The sequence below is a fragment of the Chiloscyllium punctatum genome, chromosome 19, assembly GCF_047496795.1.
Source record: "Chiloscyllium punctatum isolate Juve2018m chromosome 19, sChiPun1.3, whole genome shotgun sequence".
In the NCBI taxonomy this organism is placed as follows: domain Eukaryota; kingdom Metazoa; phylum Chordata; class Chondrichthyes; order Orectolobiformes; family Hemiscylliidae; genus Chiloscyllium; species Chiloscyllium punctatum.
Window position 1 is genome coordinate 80,565,175 of NC_092757.1, and position 20,574 is coordinate 80,585,748.

The 20,574-nt window shown below is 45.8% G+C and overlaps 1 protein-coding gene across 2 annotated transcripts in view; it reads left to right on the top strand.

Annotated features, from left to right (window-relative positions):
• The window catches only part of cuedc1b (CUE domain containing 1b), a 158,100-nt gene that overhangs the window by 91,529 nt on the left and 45,997 nt on the right, over window positions 1–20,574 (top strand). For both annotated transcript variants that reach the window (XM_072589812.1, XM_072589813.1), the window contains exon 2: window positions 15,644–16,251. In XM_072589812.1, the coding sequence (XP_072445913.1) occupies window positions 15,943–16,251 (309 nt within the window). In that variant the 5' untranslated portion in view covers window positions 15,644–15,942. The remainder of the gene's footprint in view (window positions 1–15,643; window positions 16,252–20,574) is intronic.

Here is a 20,574-nt window from a genome sequence, read left to right on the forward strand (position 1 = left end):
CTCTCGCTCTCTCTCTCTCTCTCTCTCTCTCGCGCGCTCTCTCTCTCTCTCGCGCGCGCGCTCTCTCTCTCTCTCTCGCGCGCTCTCTCTCTCTCGCGCGCTCTCTCTCTCTCTTGCGCGCTCTCTCTCTCTCTCTCTTGCGCGCTCTCTCTCTCTTGCGCGCTCGCTCTCTCTCTCTTGCGCGCTCTCTCTTGCACGCTCTCTCTCTTGCGCGCTCTCTCTCTTGCGCGCTCTCTCTCTTGCGCGCTCTCTCTCTTGCGCGCTCTCTCTCTTGCGCGCTCTCTCTCTCTCGCGCGCGCTCTCTCACTCCTCTCCCCCCTTTCCCACCCCCAATCTTAAACATTACTTGAGCATCACATATGTTTCATCACCTTCCACCTCAGCCAATGTTGACCTACTGTCATGTCACCCCCCCCTTTTTCTCTCTCTCTCTCTCTCTCCGTCTCTTGCTCTAAATTCAGATTGTCACTTGGCTTTTGTTCTCACTCTGGGGTCCTCTTCTCTCCACTTCCCTCCACCCCAAAGAAAGGGAAGGATAGACCAAATATTGATTGAAATTTTCAAACTTGTGGTTGATCAGCGTTCATCAGACAAGGTGTGGAGGCAATGAGGTCAGAGATAGATAAATATGTGGTACAGATCAACCCTATTTGGAGATGATGGAGAATGACATTCTCCAGTCCCAAGTTTTTGCACCACAGCCTTTAAATGGAGATGTTTACAATGTCGGCTTGTATTGCCAACCTGGAGGTACAGAGAAACAAGAGATTCTCCCAGCCCTAACGATATAGGCCCATCTGCATGGGAGAAACAAGACTAGTGTGACCGACCATGTTTGCAGATGTGCCAGATCGACAGAAAGTTGGTAGACATTCCACTCGGGAGCCAGGATGTTTATGGAACTCGATCCTGTTCCACCAAGAATTGCATTGAAGGAAAGGTCCCGCATTGTCATCTCTAGGTGAAGGTGAACAAATATAGTTGCTTCCTTTTTCTTCAGAAATTGACACTTCAGAGTTCAGGAAACCACTGGGAGGACTTTACACGCACTGTTTAAGCTTAGCATCTTAAAAATAAAAAAAAAAGCCCCCCACTTAACTGCTTTTGGGCCTGATGCAGTATGGCTTCCTTGTGTTTTTACTCGTTTTTAAAAGTAGCCCTGTTCCCTTCCTAGTAGTGAACCCCCACCCCCACCCCCCCCACCCCCCCACCCCCACCCCCACCCCCACCCCACCCCCACCCCACCCCCACCCCCACCCCTACCCCAGGCCAGCCTTGCCATATACAAGTAACTGAATCCTAGGGTACGAATGCTCACCTGATGCTCAGTGATTGTCCCATTGCAGATACTGGGACAACAGCTGGGGACTTCATTCCCTGCAAATTGATGTTTCCCCTCACCTCATGAATTATGTGTCTCACCCTCTTTGCCTTGGAAGCGATCTCCTTGAACATATTTTCGCAAAGCAAGCTTTCTGGCAAGACACTTCAGTTTTTTTTTCCATTCTCCTGGGTCCTGGCCAGCAACACAGTAAAGAATGTTGGCCCTAAAGCACTGGGGTGAGCTGGAGTTTGATTTGCTCCCGTGAGGTGCAGACAAACTACGAGCCTTTCACACAGGTAAAAAATGTGTCAGGGCACTTGGCTGTTCGACTTGTAGTGAGGAGCTGCCTCCAGAGTCAGTACAAGCCATTATTTCCGTTTTAGGTTCTGTATCACAGTGCAGGCTTCTTGCTGTGTGACTGACTGTCCATTGAATCCACAGTGTACAGGGCAAGTTACTTGTTAGCATTTGTACTCATTAATGTCCGATTTGGTCTCTCGAGTCTTCAACTTTCTACTTGTGCTGCCTGTGTATAATTTGCCTTCTGCTTTTCTAATGGAATGAAATAGTTTGATCATGGCATTCAGCCTTCTAATTTAAAAGTCACTTTTATTCACCGCACTCCCGAAATCTCTCTTGCGCAGAGAGCAACTGGAGCTCTCAAGTTAGACATTCATTAGATGTGGACATTGAGAGTTATGAAACAAAGGCAGGTAAATGATGTTAGCGTACAGATCAGCTATGATCCCTCATCCCTGTCTTTATTTTGCTTCTCCTTCTTTTTGTCACAGTGCAGCTTTCTTGAATTGAGTTAGGTACTCCAGCGGCACTAGTAAGCTGGCATTGTGCAAAGTAGGGGTGGGTTTTGCTGTTCATCGCACTGACAACGAACATGAATCCCCAGTGTGACAAAGAGCAAGCTAGGCAGCAACGTGTAACACTGGCTTTCCCCGTATCCCCCCCCCCCACCCCCCCCCCCACCCCCATCAAATTGCCATGGATTTCCCTGGCAGGTGCAACAAGGCCGAGGCGTATATGGTCAAGTACAGTACTGACGTGCAGGTGAGACCAGTGGGGATGTGCCTGAATATCCAACTTTGCTTTTCTATTATTAAGGTGACCAAGTCAGAATTGATGGGATTGGTGGGATTGGGATGCCTTGGAAAAGCTTAACATGATGTTTGATGATCCTTCCTGGAAGGTATTTTACCCTGTTTAAAGGCATTGTATAATTATAAACGGAGATTGGACTTGCATCTTGAACTTGGGAGCAAAAAATCCTGTGGCTAAGCCAGACCAAACTCTGGTTGGAACATTAGCTGGTTGTTGGAGTTGGCCTCAGAAAGTGAAACATTCGCCGGACTTTTCTTCCAGACAACTGTCCAGTCTGTGATTTAGTGGACTGTCCACATGTTGGCAATAGCTTCATAGAATCCCTACAGTGTGGAAACAGGACTTTTGGCCCAAAAAGTCCACACCAATCCCATGAAGAGTATCCCACCCAGACCCATTCCCCTACCTTATTACTCAATGTTTATCCCTGACTAATGCACCTAACCTACACATCCCTGAACACTACGGGCAATTTATCGTGGCCAATTCACCTAACCTGCACATCTTTAGACTGTGGGAGGAAACTGGAGCACCCGGAGGAGATCCATGCAGACACAGGGAGAATGTACAAACTCTGCACAGACAGTTGCCTGAGGCTGGAGTTAAACAATAGGGAGCTGTGGTACTTCACAGTATTGGAAAAAAGGCCCAATGGGAATTACCAGAACTGAATATTAACCGTTTGAACAAGCTGCATCTCAACTAACGCCATTAACTTTTCAAGAGGATAAAGGATACAAAAGTTACTAAATAAATGCCAGAGATGAAATAGTTAACATACTTGAGGGAACCAGAGTATACAACACCACAACAATTGCAGAGGTGCTCATCTAGGTGTGGTTGCCATGGGAATGTCTGTGTAGGCACACCCAACTTTCTTCTAATTGTACTCCATTTGTTATTCTCAATAACGATATATATTCAAATTGATACCCACTCAGGATTGCCCATGGCATTAGAAAATTCAATTAAAATCTAATACCATGTGCATTCTGGATACCATTACTAATCATGAATTACTAATCCCCACTTGTCAATTATAGCAACAGCAATTTAAATTTTACCACATTATAGGGACTATATAAATATCCAAAGGGGTTTCACAGAACGATTATCAAATTTGAACACTGAGCCATGTAAGGTCATTTAAGGAAGATGACTGAAAGCCTGGTGAAAATTCTTGAAAGGTTTGGATATGAGGTTGGGAGGCAGGTCTTGTAGGAATGTAGTGTTGAGGAGCTTGATAGCTAAAGGTGTGGCTACCATTGGTGGAACATTTAAAATCAGGGTTGTGGAAGAGACCAGAATTGGAGGATCAGAGAGATCTCTCGGGGTTGTGGGACAACTGAAGTTGCAGAGTTGGGAAGGACTAAACAATTGGTAACAAGGATGAGAATTTTACCACAGAAACGTTTGAGAATTTTGACATTCTAGGTGAAAGAAGGGAAGCAAAAGGATGTGTTGATGGGGTGACATGAGGGGTCTTGTGTGGTGAGCAGATGGGCTGAATGGCCCAAATGTAAGATGTAAACTTGATGTAATAGCTACACTGTGCAACTTGTTCTTAGAATCTTTCTCCTTGAGGAGAACTGTGGGAAATAGTGTCTTTAAATACACCAAACACTTGGTTTCCTTGTAGGTCAGATAAATTCATTTGTTCACGAAGAGATAATTGAGAAGTTAGTTGATTTAGAGGAGGCTAACTGGGATTTTCCAGGGATCTTCCCTGCGGATGACAGGGACAATTCAGGTGTCAGGTCATGGCCTTCCAGTCTGCCTGGGAACAGGAGCATGCAGATGGAACAGCCATCTACAGAATATTTACTGCCTTTCCCCTGCAATGGCCTGGCTGCAAGAAACATTCTATAATTTGTTTAAGGAGGTTGGAGAGAGGGTCCCTCCATATTGAAGGAGCCCCTCCCTTGTTTACTCCCAACTGTGATGTCAAAATGGCCCTCCAGCTTTTAGAGCCCACCTTCACTGGGTATGTACTTGACGTGAAGTGATTTTTAACGTAAGTCACAGGTGAATAATGAGAGTTTGTACACCTGTGAATCGTCACTTACTGGTCGGTAACACTGCAGTTTCCAGGAATTAATCTAAAGGGTGATGCAGGATTCCCAACAGCATTCATTTCCGTACAATCAACTGGCTGGTCTGCCAGTGATGGAGATTCCCGGAATTCCTTCTAAGGTCAGGCCCAAGTGCCTTTAATGCTCCTGAATTCAAATTGGGAAAGAGCATCAGTAATTTAATCCGGCTCTCGGGAAGGGGGAGTACCATCATCAGAACATGATGTAAGTGAGGTGAAATTCTCTGGAACTAGTCTGCGTTGAGGTAGATATTAAATATCTTGCAACAGAGAACAGGGAGTTCACCTTTGTGTCCCAGCCAACTTGTCTTAAGCAGCAGCATCCAAAACAGATGAAGGGGGTTGTTTTAGTTGTCATTTTTGGGAGCTTGTGGTTGACGTGGTTGCCTCTAACAATTACCTGCACTTCAAACATGATGAATGATGCAACATGCCATGTCTGAGTAATGCAAGATGGCACTATATAAATGCAAGTTACTTTTTTTCCCCCTCTTGTTGGTTTCCCTCAGTCTTGACTCTTGCTCTGTCTCATTCCCTTGCTGTTTTTCTAGTGCTTTCTCTCCCTCCTTCTGAGCAGGACTACTCCTCCCAAGACTGGGGAGGGGAGGGGCTTGGAGAAGAAGGACGGCCATTTAATTGACCTGCTAATGGTCTCCATTTCCAGTGAAGGTGGGCTCTCAAGGCTGGAGGGCCATTCTGACGTCACAGTTGGGGGAAAGCAAAGAACGGACTAGTTCAATATGGAGGTACTCTCTCTCCAACTTCCTCAGACAAATTCTAGAATGTTTCTGGCAGCCAGGCCATTGCTGAGGGAAGGTAGTAAGTATTCTGTAAATGGCTGTTCCATCTGCATGCTCCTGTTCCCAGGCAGACTGGAAGGCCATGACCTGTCCCTTGTCTTCCGCAGGGAAATTCCCTGGAAAATCCCAGTCAGCCAACTAACAGTTATCTCTCTTCATGAGGTACGTTGACTACTGTGGCCTGACTTGGCAGATGCTGAAGATCCAGCTCTCAGTTTTCTGCTTCTTTCACTCTTGCATCATCCAAATTCTCTTCCTCATGTTTTTCTCTGTGTGTCTCTGGCAAAGCCGAAGATGTCTTCAACTAAAAGTGTGAAGTGGATAATCCTACTGGACCTCTTTCCAAGGTGAGGCTCTTGTCATCAGAGTTGCCAATGGCCAGCCACTTCAGTCAGCTACACCTCAATGGCAAGGGAAGGACACAGTGCTGCAGCTCAAGGATGTGTTAATATCCCAGCTGCATTATGAAAACCCCAGCTACAGCTTCCAGCTAATGCAGTCACTTGGGTTGCCCGGCAGTGACAAGACATTGCTCAGACGTGTCCCAGATACAAAACCGTAGGAATCCAAAGGGGCAAAATATTGTCCCGCAAGCTGACCAGTCGCCATGTCGGAAATGATGGAAAGGATTTTCTCCTGTTCTATTGATAAACCAGAATTGTTTGGTTTCTGCTCAACTTCACCACAACGCAGACCGGATCTGGGAATGGAAACGTGCTGGATGATAACGAGATAGCATTCCATCCAGTCTGGCGTCCAGGAGATCTTGCAAAACTGAGATAAGTAAAGGTCAAAAGAAAACTCTTCCACTTGCTGATTTCATGCAGATACAGCGCTGCACCCTTGAGGTAACGTTTTGAAGAAGGGTCATTGGACTTGAAACATTAACTGTTTCTCTTTCCACAGATGCTTCCAGACCTTCTGAGTTTCTCAGAAACCCATAGGGCAACGCCAGGGTTGAAACACATTCAGGGATTGCTGGTGAAACTCACCAGGTCTGGCAGCATCTGTGGGAAGAAAGTAGAGTTAACGTTGAGTCCGGTGACTTTTTGTTTGTTTTTTTTTGTTTCAGATCTCCATCATCCACAGTCCTTTGTCTCATTACACACTTGTGGTGTCAGGGCAGTGCTGTCAACCATGCTACCTTCATTTGCATAATCCATGATCTTCGCTCCAGTGTAACATCAATAATCGAGCAGTCTACTCTCTCTTGTCTTCAGTTCCATTCGTGATTCCTTTAATCATGAAGCAGTCCCTGCTGAACACAGCAGGATCTGAACAATCTTCAGCCTTTTACTTCTAACTCTCAGGTCACAGCAGCATGAGGCAGGGGATCAGGGAGTCGCTGGCTGGGCCAGTATCTATTGCCCATTCCTAATTGCTCAGAGGGCAGTTAAGAGTCAACCACATTGCTGTTGGTCTGGGGTCACATGTAGGCCAGACTGGATAGGGATGGCAGATTACTTCCCTCAAGGACATCAGTGAACTTAGATGGCTTTTTCCCCAACATTGGACTCTTCGTTCCAGATTTTACTGAGTTCAGTTTCCACCATTTGCCCTGGTAGGACTCGAACCCAGGTCCCCAGAACATTACCTGGAGAGTTTAGCGATAATCCCACTTGGCCGTTGCCTCCTCTTCTATCCTGACTGTCTGTAGTCTTTAGTGGCGCAAAGCCACTGCTGAGTCTCCTGCCACTCAGTGAAAGTTGCTTCTTCTCTCCTGAACCTAGGTATCCACGATTTCCCTACTTAACACCATTATGGCTGCAGACTAAGTACAAGCATGGAATTAGTCTGAGGTCGAAGCACCACACTATTTCATGACCGGTACAGTGGGTCAAAATATAGAAACGTAGAATGGTGATAACACAAGACAGTTTGGTCTGTTGTGACTGTGCTGGTTCTCTGGAAGCACAGTTCATGATGTGCCACATTCCCTCCACCTTCTCTTTGTATCCCTGGAAAATTCTGGGCCTTTCAAATAACAATCTATTTCTCTCTTAAATATGGAATCCCAGATTGAAATCTGAACAGAAAGAGGTCTATTCAGCCCATTATGTCTGTGCTAGTTCTCTGGAAAAGCCATGTAGTTACTCCTACTCCCCCTGCTGTCTGCCTTGAAAAACTGCAGTTTTCTCTTCAGAAAATTATCAAGTTTGCTTTTGAAAATCACAATTGACTCTGCCTCCACCACACACACTCGGACAGTGTTTTCCAGATCTCAGATACTTTTTGTAGAGAACAATTATTCTTCACGTTGTCTTTTGCCATTCATCTTGAATTGGTCTCCACTATTCTCAACCCTTCCACCAGTGAGAACGTTAAAACTCTCACAACACCAGGCTATAGTCCAACAGATTTATTCGGAAGTGCTAGCTTTCAGAGCACTGCTTCTTCATCAAGTGGTTGTGGGGAATAAGATTGTAAGACACAATGTATAGCCTAAGTTTATAGTGTGATGCAACTGAAATTATATATTGAAAAAGAGCTGGATTGTTTAAGTTTCTCATCTTTTAGCATGACCATATTGGTTTCCGTTCTTTCTTACGTAAATCCTCGAACTTTTTTTTTAAAAATGTTACATTCTCAAGTGAACTTTAACAGTAGGTGCAATTCCATCTCAGATGCACCACCAAATCATGACCAGCGAGAACAGATTCTCCTAATCACACTGTGTCTGAACCCTGATGATTTTGAACACCTATCAAATTCCCTAATTTTCTGTTCTGTACTGGGAAAGCAGCCTCAGCCTCTCCATTCTACCCATAGAACCAAGGTCCCTCACTCCTGAAGCCATTTTCCTTTGTCTTTTCTCTCTAAGACGTCCTTCCTTCGAAGTGGTATACAGAATTGAATATAGTACTCCAATTATAGAAGCCATAGAATTCCTAGAGTGTGGAAACAGGCATTCGGCCCAACAAGTCCATACTGACCCTCCGAAGAGTAACCCGCCCAGACCCATTCCCCTACCCAGTCTACGTTTCCCTTGACTCGCGTACCTTACCTACACATCCCTGAACAGTAGGGGCAACTTAGCATAGCCAATTCACCCTAACCTGCATATCTTTGGACTGTGGGAGGAAACTGGGGCATGCGGAGGAAACCCATGCAGACATGGGGAGAATGTGCAAATCCACACAGTCGCCTGAGACTGGAATCGAACCCGGGTCCCTGGTGCTGTGAGGCAGCAGTGCTAACCACTGTGCTGCCCTCAAACCATTATTTTATGAAGGTTCACCCAATTATCCTTCCTTTTGTAGTCTGTATCTATACTTGTAGGGTCTCAGGACTCTGAAAGCCTACTAACTGCTTTCCAAAATGCAGTGTCACCTTTTGATGATTTGACTCGCATACACCCCCAATTACCTCTGTTCTTGCTCCCTGTGCAAATTCGAGACCAAGATCGGTGAATTTCTACATTTGGAGGTAATGTGGGGAGAAAGATGTTGAGGTTGAAGATTAGCCATGATCTAGTTGACTGGCAGAGCAGGCATGAGGGGCCAAATGGCCTACTCCTGTGTTTAAGGGTATATTACAGTGAACTGGCTCACTCTTAGGCTATCTGCTCCTGACCACTTCATTGCCCTCATTGAGTACAGTGACACTTGCTGTCCAGCAAACACAATTTGCACTAAAGGGCCTCCAGAGGCCTGTTCTTGAAGTGATAAATGATCGCTTGCTCAATTGACGAGAGCTTGGCAAGGGACACCGGCCTTGTTGCAAAGCCAGCAGGAAGCCATCTTGTTTTGTCAGCAAAAGCTCAGAGATGGTCCGTTCATGAACTTGAATGAATTCCAGTTGGAATCTTTTTACTTTGTAATTTGAGTTGAAAACAATTCGTAGTCATAAACAAAAGCAAAGCGCACAGAAGCAAGGGAAGATTCACATGATCTCTGGCCACAGAGGGTGAAAAGGATGTGTCAACAATATTGTGGCTTACTTCCTGGATCCAGTGGTTGGCAGTGGATTTGGCACATGCAACACATAATGCTTTGTTCACCGTGCAGCTACACTTCCCTTCTGCAAGGCTAAATTCATTCACAGACTGAGTAATTCTGACTGTCCACAAGCCAGTAGCTGCGTACTGCAGGCAGACTGGAGCAGGGATAAAGCCAATCTGAAATTGAGATAGAAAGAAGCATCTGGATGTTTCGCCCATTGAGGACTAAGTGTTAAGAGGGATATTGACGAAGCCAGGCTTGGAATTAGTCTGAGGCAAAAAGAAACTGCAGATGCTGGAATCCAAAGTAGAAAAGCAGGAGGTTAGAAGAACACAGGAAGCCAGGCAGCTTCAGGAGGTGGAGAAGTCAATGTTTTGGGTGTAACCCTTTTTCAGGACTGGGGGTGGGGGTAAGGGGAGCTGCAGATAAGGGGTAGCAGAGGCAGGCTAGTGAGGTGGGGATTGGTGAAGACAGGACAAGCAGGAGGCCGGAAGCACACGGGACGAGCAGGAGGCCAAAGGAACGCGGGACGAGCAGGAGGCCGGATGAACGCAGGAGTTAGTCCGGCAATGACTAGTGCTGTGATCAGATCAGCAACTCTATGCCATTGGGCTTCTGTGCTGGCACGGAACTTTCTCCTGAGCTGAAAGAACTCATCTCCTGACTCCCCAAATCCTGTCCGCCCTTTACAAGCCACGAGTCATGAATATTTGTTCCCCTGTAATGTTTCTTCTTGCTGTGTGGACTTCCAAGGTTGTATCAGAAACAGAACAATACATTCCCAGCAGCTTAGAGTGAATGTTGGTCAGGAATATGACCGAATGCTGTCAACTTGCTTGGATGAGTGCAACACTCAAGCAGCTTAACACCATCCTGGACAAAATGCCCCACTTGATTGGCACCCACATTTGAATATTCACTCTTTTTCCAAGCGCCACACACCATCCTGATATGGGACTGTATCACTGGATCAAAATCCTGGACGTCCCTCTGTAACAGCATTGTGGTCACTCCAGGTGGACTGCAGCAGTTCAAGTAGGTAGCTCACCATCGCCCTCTCAAGGACAATGAGGGATGGGCAATAGAGGCTGGCGTGGCCAGTGACGCTTTAGGTGTGCAAGGCACGTTGCAGACTGAGAGACGGGCCTTGGCTGGAGCTGAATGTGTTTCGTTTTCAGGGCCTGGGCCTTCTGCAACTTCTCACGGTGCTCTCAAATGCTAACTGAACCCTCTCTTTGCCAGGACTGTCCACTCATTCAGCAATAGCCGCTTTGTCAAAAAGCGTGGAGCTGGAAAAACACAGCCAGTCAGGCAGCATCCGAGGAGCAGGAGAGTTGACGATTCGGGCATAAGCCCTTCGTCAGGAACGCTTTTGGTCACCCCAGTACTTGCTCTCAAAATTTTCCAGCTTAATGTCACTGGCAAGGGAGGGAGAGGTGGTGGGGTGAGAGGAATGCACAATACAACCAAAGTTCATATCCCAGGGAAGAGTTTCTCATTGAATACTGGCCAGCTTCCCTTTATGGAAAGGATCCCTCATGCTGAATCCTGGAGTTGCTTTGTTGTGTATCTAAAGTTCAACATGACTTTATCAACGTGAGAGAAAAAAAACTTCTTAACAACATTAGCACTCATTTTTCCAAAGGGATCCCTTCACCTTTCAAAAGACATACAGTCTAGCTGTTAGCTGCTGCAAGGAGTTTGAGAAGTTCCATTCCAAAACCTCATTAATAGAAGGCTGCATATTGTGACGGCTGGACTCCCAACCAGGAAGATGGTGTTTGGGGAAGTACGGCTATCAGTCGTTCCTGGATTAAAATACTTTGTTTGAAGTGGTTGGGGTTTGTAATTTGTATTATGTAAACTGCAGTTTTCTTGGAGAAATAATCTTGCCTGTAATCTGGAGAGGTGGCTGCAGTTTTGCTGATGAATTCAGTTTCTGGTAGTTTGTGGAGGCTCTGCTTCTTGCAGGCAGTGGGGCATGGGCAGCAAATGCTGGGCTATCTAACAATCTCTGTATCACATGAATTTTTTTTTTAAAAAGTGGGTATCCTTTTCAGAGATAACAGTCTTGTCTGCTCTAACTCCTGTCGTGTCCTACCTTGCTTCCAGTTCAGGTGCCGATGTATTGCTGTCTCTCACTGTGGTAGAGAATTTATATAAAGACCTGTCACTGGCTGGGTAGTCTAGAGGTACGAACAAACATTCTGGGGTTTGAAGTTCAGATTCCATTTAGGAGCTGGTGAAAGAAAATTCAATTAAATAAGCTAATCACAGTAATGGTAAGTATGAAAACCAATATTGATGTTTGTAAAAACACATCTAGCTCCCTAATGGAAAGGAAAGTCTGCCCTACACGTGACTCCAGATACACATTAACATCTTGACTCTTAAATGTCCTCAATAATGGTCGCACAAGCCACTCTGTTCAAGTAATATTAGGAACGGTCGACACACGTTGGTCTGTGAAAGAATTAAAAACAAAGCTGAAACTGGAGTAATTTTTAATCATTCATGGGATGAGGACATCACTGGCTGGGCCAGCATTTATTGCCCATCCCTAATTACCCAGAGGGCAATTAAGAGTCAACCGTATTGCTGTGGGTCTGGACTCCGATGTCGGCCAGGCCAGGTAAGGATGGCAGTTTCCTTCCCCAAAGTGAACCAGATGAGTGTTTCCCCAATAATCAACAATGGACTCAGTCATCATTAGACCCTTAATTCTGGATTTTTAAAAATTGACTTAAAAATTCCACCATCTGTAATGGTGGGATTCGTAGAAGGGTCCCCAGAACATAACCCAGGTCTTTGGATGAACAGTCCAGTGGTAATACCACTAGGCCTTCACCTTGAGATAGAGGTAAGCATGATTATAGAGACCTACTGTATAGAAAGCCTGTGCCCAGCTTACAGCTTTAATAATACAGTGGCTGACTATTGCTGCTGGTTATAGCCAACCAACAATGGGCTGTTTCCTGAGAAAGCAGAACAATATAACAACACCCAGCCAGGATTAGGAGGCTATCTTCAGAAAGTCCTATGTCTCGCTGACTAATATAAAACAGGTTGTCATAGCTTAAGGTTAAATCCTCTCAGTTGAAAGGGAATTGTTTGAATCTGAGAATTAAACGACCCACTGTGAAAGTACAGTAAAATGGCACTGGTAAGCTGTTGTAGTCCTAACACAAATCAGAACCTGCAGTCGGTGTGGAAAGAAAGTGGAGAGTGTGGTTTGTAGTGAGAAATGGGGAGGTGATGGGCTATCACTGGGCCGTTAATCCAGAGACCCCGGTAATATTCTGGGGACCTGGGTTCAAATGCTGCCATAGTCGATAATAGAATTTGAATTCAAAAATAAAATCCACAATTAGGAGCCTAATGATGACCATGAATCCTTACTGACCCCCATCTGGTTCACTAATGTCCTACCTGGTCTGGCCTACATGTGACTTCAATGTGGTTAACTCTTTAACAGTCCTCTGAGCAATTAGGGTTGGCCGCAGATGCAGGCTTGGCCAGCGATGGCCACATCCTATGAATGAATTTTTTAAAAATGGCACATGGCAACACTTTCATAGTCTCCAACTTTTTTGTAATTAACTTGTCTGTTAATTTATTTTTGCTATTTGTAATTCATGATCTAGAGGCAACTTTCTTTATCCATTGTGTGTAGTCTCAGCGAGCTCCCACCCATCAGATTGTCACTACCTCTGAAGGAATCGACTCTTGCTTTGATGTGAATTCTGAGTGATCATCCTATGGTTCTTTGTCCAGAATGTCCATCAATGAAATGCAACAGTAGACGTTGAGAGTTAACAGACCTCAAAGTTGAGAGGAGATTACTGCCACCCAGCTGCTTCTGCTCCTGTCCTATCCAAAGATTCTACACATCTGCTAGATAGCAGAGGAAACCCATATCTTGCCCTTTTAGCCCATGGTTCCGAGGGGCCTATGAAAATGCACCTGAACTGCCCCCTCCAATGTGAGCAGACAACTCTCAGACAAATGATCATACATAGGATCTTTGAGCTATATGGCACCATAGCAATCTACTTCACCTGATGTGATATCCAATCTAATAGTATTGCACTGAGAGGTAATGTTATTATGTTGTTAATTTGACCTGAAATCTCAAATCGACTGCTCACAGTCCAATAGCATAATAAATCTGCTATTCTTCGTTCAGCAATGATCAACGGTGAGTTCAAATCACACCAGTTGCGAAATTAAATTCAATACATCAAGTTGGTTATGAGCGAGTGCGAGGAATAATAATCGTGGAAGTTGCCAGATCTTTCAGTCCTTCAGGGAAGAGAACTTGCTGCGTCTTCCAAGTGTTTGATTTTGAATGGCCTGCTGAAGTGATCTCACAATTGTTACAGTGCAAAATGGGGATAATAGGCCCGTCTGGTTCTCTGAGTGAGTATTATAACTTAATGCCATTCTTCACAGCACAGGGCGGCATCGTGGCTCAGTGATTAGCACTGCTGCCTCACAGCACCAGGGGCCTGGGTTCAAATCCACTTTTGGGTGATTGTGCAAACTCTACACAGACATTCTCCCAGTGTATGTGTGGGTTTCCTCCAGATGCTCTGGTTTCTTCCCTTGGTCCAAAAATGTGTGGATTGACCATGCTAAATTGTCCATCGTGTACAGGGATGTGCAGGCTAAGTGGATTAGCCATGGGAAATGCAGGGATGGGATACTCTTTGGAGGGTTGGTGTGGACTTGAGCTGAATGGCCTGCTTCCTCACTAAAGGGATTCTATGATCCTGCCTCTCCCTGTAGCCCCACACATTAGATGATTATTTGAATAGAAATACACTCTTGAATGCCTTCCAGGCTATATATTCCAGATGCTAATGAGCCGCTATGTGAAAAAGCTTTATTCACGTTGTATTTTCTTCTCTTGCAAATTATGTCAAATCTGTTCCCCTTCGTTTTGGATCCTTTTACAAGCAGGAACAGCTTCTCCTCATCCACTTTGTACAGACTGCTCATGAGTTTGAAAACTTCCATCAAATCTCCTCTTAGTTTTCTCCTGTCCAACTAAAACAGTCCCAATTTCTCCAATTTAACCCCAGAACTAAAGTTTCTCATCCCTGCAGCTATTCTCATAAACCTTGTTCCCCAATGTATTCACACCTTTCCTGCGGTGTGGCACTCTGAACTGAACATAATACACCAGCTTAGTTATAATTAGGATTTAGCGCAACATCTTTGTTCTTGTACTCTGTGGCACTATTAATAAAGAGTAGAGAACTGTAAGCTTTATTCCTTTGCTTCTCCATCTCTCTTCCCATCTTTAATGATTTTATGTACCAATGCACCCAGAGTTCTTTGCTCATGCACACCCTTCGGAGCAGTACCATCTCCTCATGTTCTTTCTATCAAATTGCACTACCTCACACTTCCCCACATTGAACTTCATCTGCCCACTCCACCGACCAGTCAATTACATGGCACGGTGGCCCAGTGGTTGGCATTGCTGCTTCACCCGCAACCCGGGTTCAGTCCCAGCCTTGGGCAACTGTCTGTTTGGAGTTTGTACCTTCTTTCCCCGGGTCTGCGTGGGTTTCCTCCAGGTGCTCCGGATTCCTCCCAAAGTCCAAAAGTGTGCAGGTCAGGTGGATTGCTGGGTTACAGTGATAGGGTAAGGGGTGAGTCAGGATGGAATGCTCTTCAGAGGGTTGGTATGGATCCAATGGGCAAAATGGCCTGCTTCCCCTCTGTAGGGATTCAGTGATTCTGATATCCTTTTGAGGTTCTGCGCTGCCCTGCTCACAGTTGACAGCGCTTTCAGGTTTTGTATCGTCAGCAAACAGAATTGTTCCTTTTCATGCCAAGGTCATGAATGTAAATAAGGAAAAGAACTGCAATTACAGAGTCATAGAGCTGTACAGCGCAAAAAACAGACCCTTCAGTCCTATGTGCTGACCAGATATCCTAAATTAATCTAGTGCCATTTGCCAGCACTTGGCCCATATCCCTGTAAATCCTTCCTATTTATGTACCCATCCAGATACTTTTTTGATTGGTCACAAGCTTTCAGTTCTAGATTTCTTAAGCGAATTTAAATTCCACCAGCTGCCAAAGGGGGATTTGAATCCATGCTCCTAGCCTAGGCCTCTGGATTGCTAGTCCAGTGATGTCTCTGCTGTGCCACCATTACGCCATTGCCTCACCTCCCAAGTTGGTTGATGGAAAAAAAAACTTGCACAAAAGAGAGACCTTTACCACACCGACAGGGCATCAAGAAATATGGCCGTTAGAAAGCAGTACTGCCTTTCTCCTGAAAGCCAAGATTTTAATTTTTTCAATGTATCTGTCTCAGCCTATAAGCAGATGACTAACCTTTGTTCCTCTGTTACAGGTGTGTCATTGGCTGGACGTGATGGTGTGTGAGTTTCTGGTGCCTATAAGGATTGGGATATGATTGGATCTCTGGTGGTGTATTTTTCACGTGACGATTCTTGCTGTGCTTTGCTGTGTCCAGCAGCCCATGCTTGTGAGGCCTTGTTCATTTTCCTATAAAGTATCTTGAATGTTTGCACTGGGATTTATTTCTATAGACTCAGGATATGGCTTTGCAGCTGCTTTGCGAGTGAGCCTTAAGAAGCCCTCACCATTTCCCACTCCAAGCTGAGCAGATTTCGAAAGACATTCTTGAAAATGACCAGCCTTTTCCGGCGGAATAATAACAATGGCAACTCCAAGAATGGCTCAGCCAACGCGCCGTCGCAGCTGCTCAACAACAGCAGGCCGCCCCGACAGGTCCGGAGACTTGAGTTCAACCAAGCCATGGAGGACTTCAAGGTTATGTTTCCAAACATGGACTACGATGTGATCGAGTGTGTCTTGAGGGCCAACAATGGAGCAGTGGATGCCACCATTGACCAGCTGTTGCAGATGAACCTGGACTGTGGATTTGACAATGGCTATGATGATAGCTCGGACTCTGATGACAGTATTCCCCCAGAGGTAAGCTCAACAGCCTTAACATTGTTGGAGGGAAGGTGGGTGGGGGTGGCACTGGCACACTTTGTCAATGGAATAATCCCTCACCCCCTCCGTGATTGCTGGGCATGTTTGGATGCACCCTTGAGTGAAGTTAGGGCCACGTGACAGAAAATGCCAGTGGCATGTGGATATGAGACAGGATGACCCGGAGATTCTTGGGTTCAGTTCTAACTGCAGGCCTGATCGGTAAGTCTGTGACCCACCCTCGAGCAGTACATTCATGCAACACACACAAGATACAACATTTGAAATTTTGTCCTTTGGTATCAGCTCCTCTATGCTAACAATGAGATTTTGCCCTAGACTTTATCCAGTGAGGCCTTCGGTGGGGAGGGGGGTGGGGGGCAGCAGCAGTGTGTGGATGTCGGATGAGGACAGGTCTGATGCTCCCCACAGCAACAGCTTGTTATTATATAATGTCTTTAATGTAATTGGCTTCAGACGAGCTAAAGAGGCACAAGTTATGCGCAGTTTGTTTAATTCCTGCTTTTTTAGGAGGTTTTTTTCTTTTGTTCTGATACTGACCATTAGGCATATGAAGAGAAGTAGGCTGTTGGGCCCATTTGAGTCTGCTCTGCCATTCCATCATGACTGAGGTGTTTCTCCAGCCTTCTCCCATGACCTTTGATCCCGTTACCAATCAAGAGCCTACCTATCTCCGTCTGAAATACACTCTATGGTTTGGCCTCAGCAGGCCTCTGCAGCAATGAGTTCCACAGATTAACGATGTTCTGGCTGAAGAAATTCTTCCACGTCTCCGTTCTGAGGCTCTGCCCTTGGGTTCTCATCTTCTTGACATCCGCTGTATCCAGGCCCCTCGGTTTCAATCAGATCCCCCCATATTCTTCTAAATTCCATTCAACTGCAGTCTGACCAGAGCCTTATATAGCTTCAGCAGTACATTTCTGCTTTTATATTCTAGCCCTCTCAAAATGAACGCTGACATTGCATTTGCCTTCCTAACTGCCAACTGAATTTGCATGTTGATCTAAAGAAATTCCTGAACTAGGACTTCCAAGTCCCTTTGTGTTTCGGATAGCTGAAGCCTTTCCCCATTTAGAAAATAGTCTACACCTACATTCTTCCCAGCAAAGTGCATAATCTCTTACTTTCCCACATCTTATACCATCTACTTCTTTGCCCACTTTCCTCGCCTGTCCAAGTTCTCCAGCAGGCTCCATTTTTCCTCAATACTACTTGTCCTTCCACCAATCTTTGTGCTATTGCAACTTAGCAACAATGCCCTCAGTTCTTTCATCCAGATCATTAATGTCTAATGTGAATAGTTGTCCTGCCAACTTGGACCCCTGTGGAACTCCACTAGGTTATCAGCTGCCATCCTGAAAATGTCCCCTTAATCCCACTCTATGCCTTCTCTCAGCCAGTCCTCTACCCATGTCAAATACCTTACCTCTAACACTGTGGGCTCTTATTTAGTTGCCTCCTGTGTGCCACCTTGTCAAAGGCCTCCCAGAAATCAAACTAGATCACATTTACTGGTTCTCCTTTCTCTAACTTGCTTGTTACCTCCTCAAAGAATTCTGACAGATTTGTCAGACATGACCTCCCCATGACGAAGCCGTGCTGACTCCGCCCTATTTTACCGTGCACTTCCAAGTACTCCGCAGTCTCATCCTTAATAATAGACTCTCAAATCTTCCAATGACCAAGGTCAGGCTAACCAGCCTCCGATCTCTGTCTCCCTCCCTTCTTAGCTAGAGACAAAAAAAACTGTAGCCGCTGGAGTCCAAGGTAGAAAAGCAGGAGGCTGGAAGAACACAGCAAGCCAGGCAGCATCAGGAGGTGGAAAACTCAAGGTTTTGGGTTTAACCCTTCTTCAGGACTAGGGATGGGTGTAGTGGGGAGCTGCAGATTAAGGAGGGGGCGAGGGTTTTGGGTGGAGAGAGAGGCACGGTGGTGAGGTAGAGATAAGTGAATTCAGGTTTGGTTGATGAGAGGAATGAACACTGGTAGAAGGTACAACCTAGTAAGTCACGTTTCGCTGAGCATCTCAGCTGGGCCTGCAGGGGCTGACCTAACCTCCCAGTCACTGCCCATTTTAATTCCCCTTCCCATTCCCTCTTCATCATGGCCATCCATGGCCTCCTCCATCCTTGGCCGCAACAAACCAAACCACAAATTGGAGGAAGAACTCCTCCGCCTGGGTAGCCTACAGCCCGGAGGACTCGACATTGAGTTCTCCAATTTCAAATAACCTCTCTTCCCATCCCCGACTCCCTTCTCAGCCCCTCTCCATCCCTTCCATTCCTCTCATTGATCCTTCCTTCCAGCGACCAAGCGGACTCATTCCTCCCATCGACTGACCAGGCCGTACCCCCTACCTGAGTTCACCTATCACTCCCTCACCATCCCGCCATCCTCCCTCCTTTATCTGCAGCTCCCCTTACACCCACCCCCCCCAATCCTGAAGAAGGGTTCCACCTGATATGTTGACTTCTGCACCTCCAGCTGCCTGGCTTGCTCTGTTCTTCCTGCCTCCTGCTTGTCTCCCTCCTTTCTTAAATGGGGGTGTTACATTCACCAGTTTGTGTCATCTGAGACCTGTCCTGACTCCAGTGGTTCCTGAAAGATTACCATGAATGCCTCTACAATCTCCTCAACTATCTCTTTCAGAACTCGAGGGTGTCGTCCATCTGGTCAGGGGGATTTATCCACTTTCAGATGTGAAAACTGATGTAAAGTGTACCTACTCAGTACTTCTATTGTTTCTTTGTTTCCCATTGCTACATCTCCAGCCTCATTTCCAGTGGTTACAATGTCCACTCTTGCCTCTCTCTTTTAGATACCTTGCAATCTTGTCTTATATTATAGTAGCTAGCTTAGTCTCATATTTCATCTTTTCTCCCTTACTGCGTTTTTTTTTTAAGTTATCCTTTGCTGGTTGTTAAAGACTTCCCAATCCTCTGGCTTCCCACTGATCTTCACCACATTGGATGCTTTTCCTTTTGCTTTTATGCTGACCCTGACTTGTTTTGTCAGCTATGGTTGCCTCTTGAATGATTCTGTGGTTAAATTGCAGCCTCAGGAACTCCTGCAGCCTTCAGCAGCGTTTAAAAGTATGGGTGTGAAGGTCTGTTCCAAGCCTTGTCAGAAACCGCTTCTTGTTCCAGTGGAACATCTTAACCGGCCCCTTCTTTTTAGAAAGAGCAGTGTTTTTTGATTTTGTACGGTACCTCTGTCCCGATTACATTGCAGAATGGCTCCTACTGGAAGAACACAGGCTCCCATTTCCTGTAATACTCCCTGTGCCCGACTCTTCCCGAGTCTGTACCGTTTCCCTGTGTGGTAGATAACGGAAGTTCCATCAGCAAGTGGAGAACCAAAATGACCTGGTGCTGTGATGCCTTCACGCTGCTGCCTGGTGACGTAAGCCAGACGTACAGGGAAAGACTTGCAACAGGGCCTCAGCCTGTGAGGAGTTATAGATCTGCTCAGTGTGGTTGACTGTAGTGGCAGTAGCTAGCTAGAGGCCACACCGCCTATTGGGCAGTCTTAGTGTGTACAGGTGGTTCTGGTATAACTCTTGTTTCGTCAGCACAAATTGGCTATAACACGATTGACTAATTGTGGACACTGTTTGGATAAAGCAAACTTTCTACTGAACAGTTAAAGGAATTTTCTGTGGTGATCCTCGACAGTGCAATTTTCTGTAGTGGTTTTCCATAGTGCGAGGTTGCAGAGAAACACAGCTGTTGTGTCGTAGCCCAACAACCTGAATAGCTCCTCTATTATAGAGTGGAGGTCATCCCTATAAAGAAGGCATTCAATTGCTTTGAAAACACGACAAACAAGTTGCCTCTCTTATTTTACTCACTATAATTAATTCAATACTTTCAATTTAAAAGATAGATCAGGTTATGGTAACATTGTACCATAGAAACGTGTTTCCTCACACTGACTATGGGCGGCACGGTGTTTCAGTGGTTAGCACTGCTGCCTCACAGCACTAGGGTCTTGTGTTCGATTCCCGCCTGTCTGTGTGGAGTTTGCACATTCTCCCCATGTCTGCGTGGGTTTCCTCCGGGTGCTCTAGTTTCCTCCCACAGTCCAAAGATGTGCAGGTCAAGTGAATTGGCCATGCTAAATTGTCCACAGTGTTAGGTGCGTTAGTCAGGGGTAAATGTAGGGTAGGGGAATGGGTTTGGGTGGGTTTCTCTTCGAAGGGTCGGTGTACCTTGTTGGGCCGAAGGGCTTGTTTCCACGCTGTACAGAATCTAACCTAATCGAAGTCACTTTCCTTCAAGTATTTCCTTGTGATGCTTG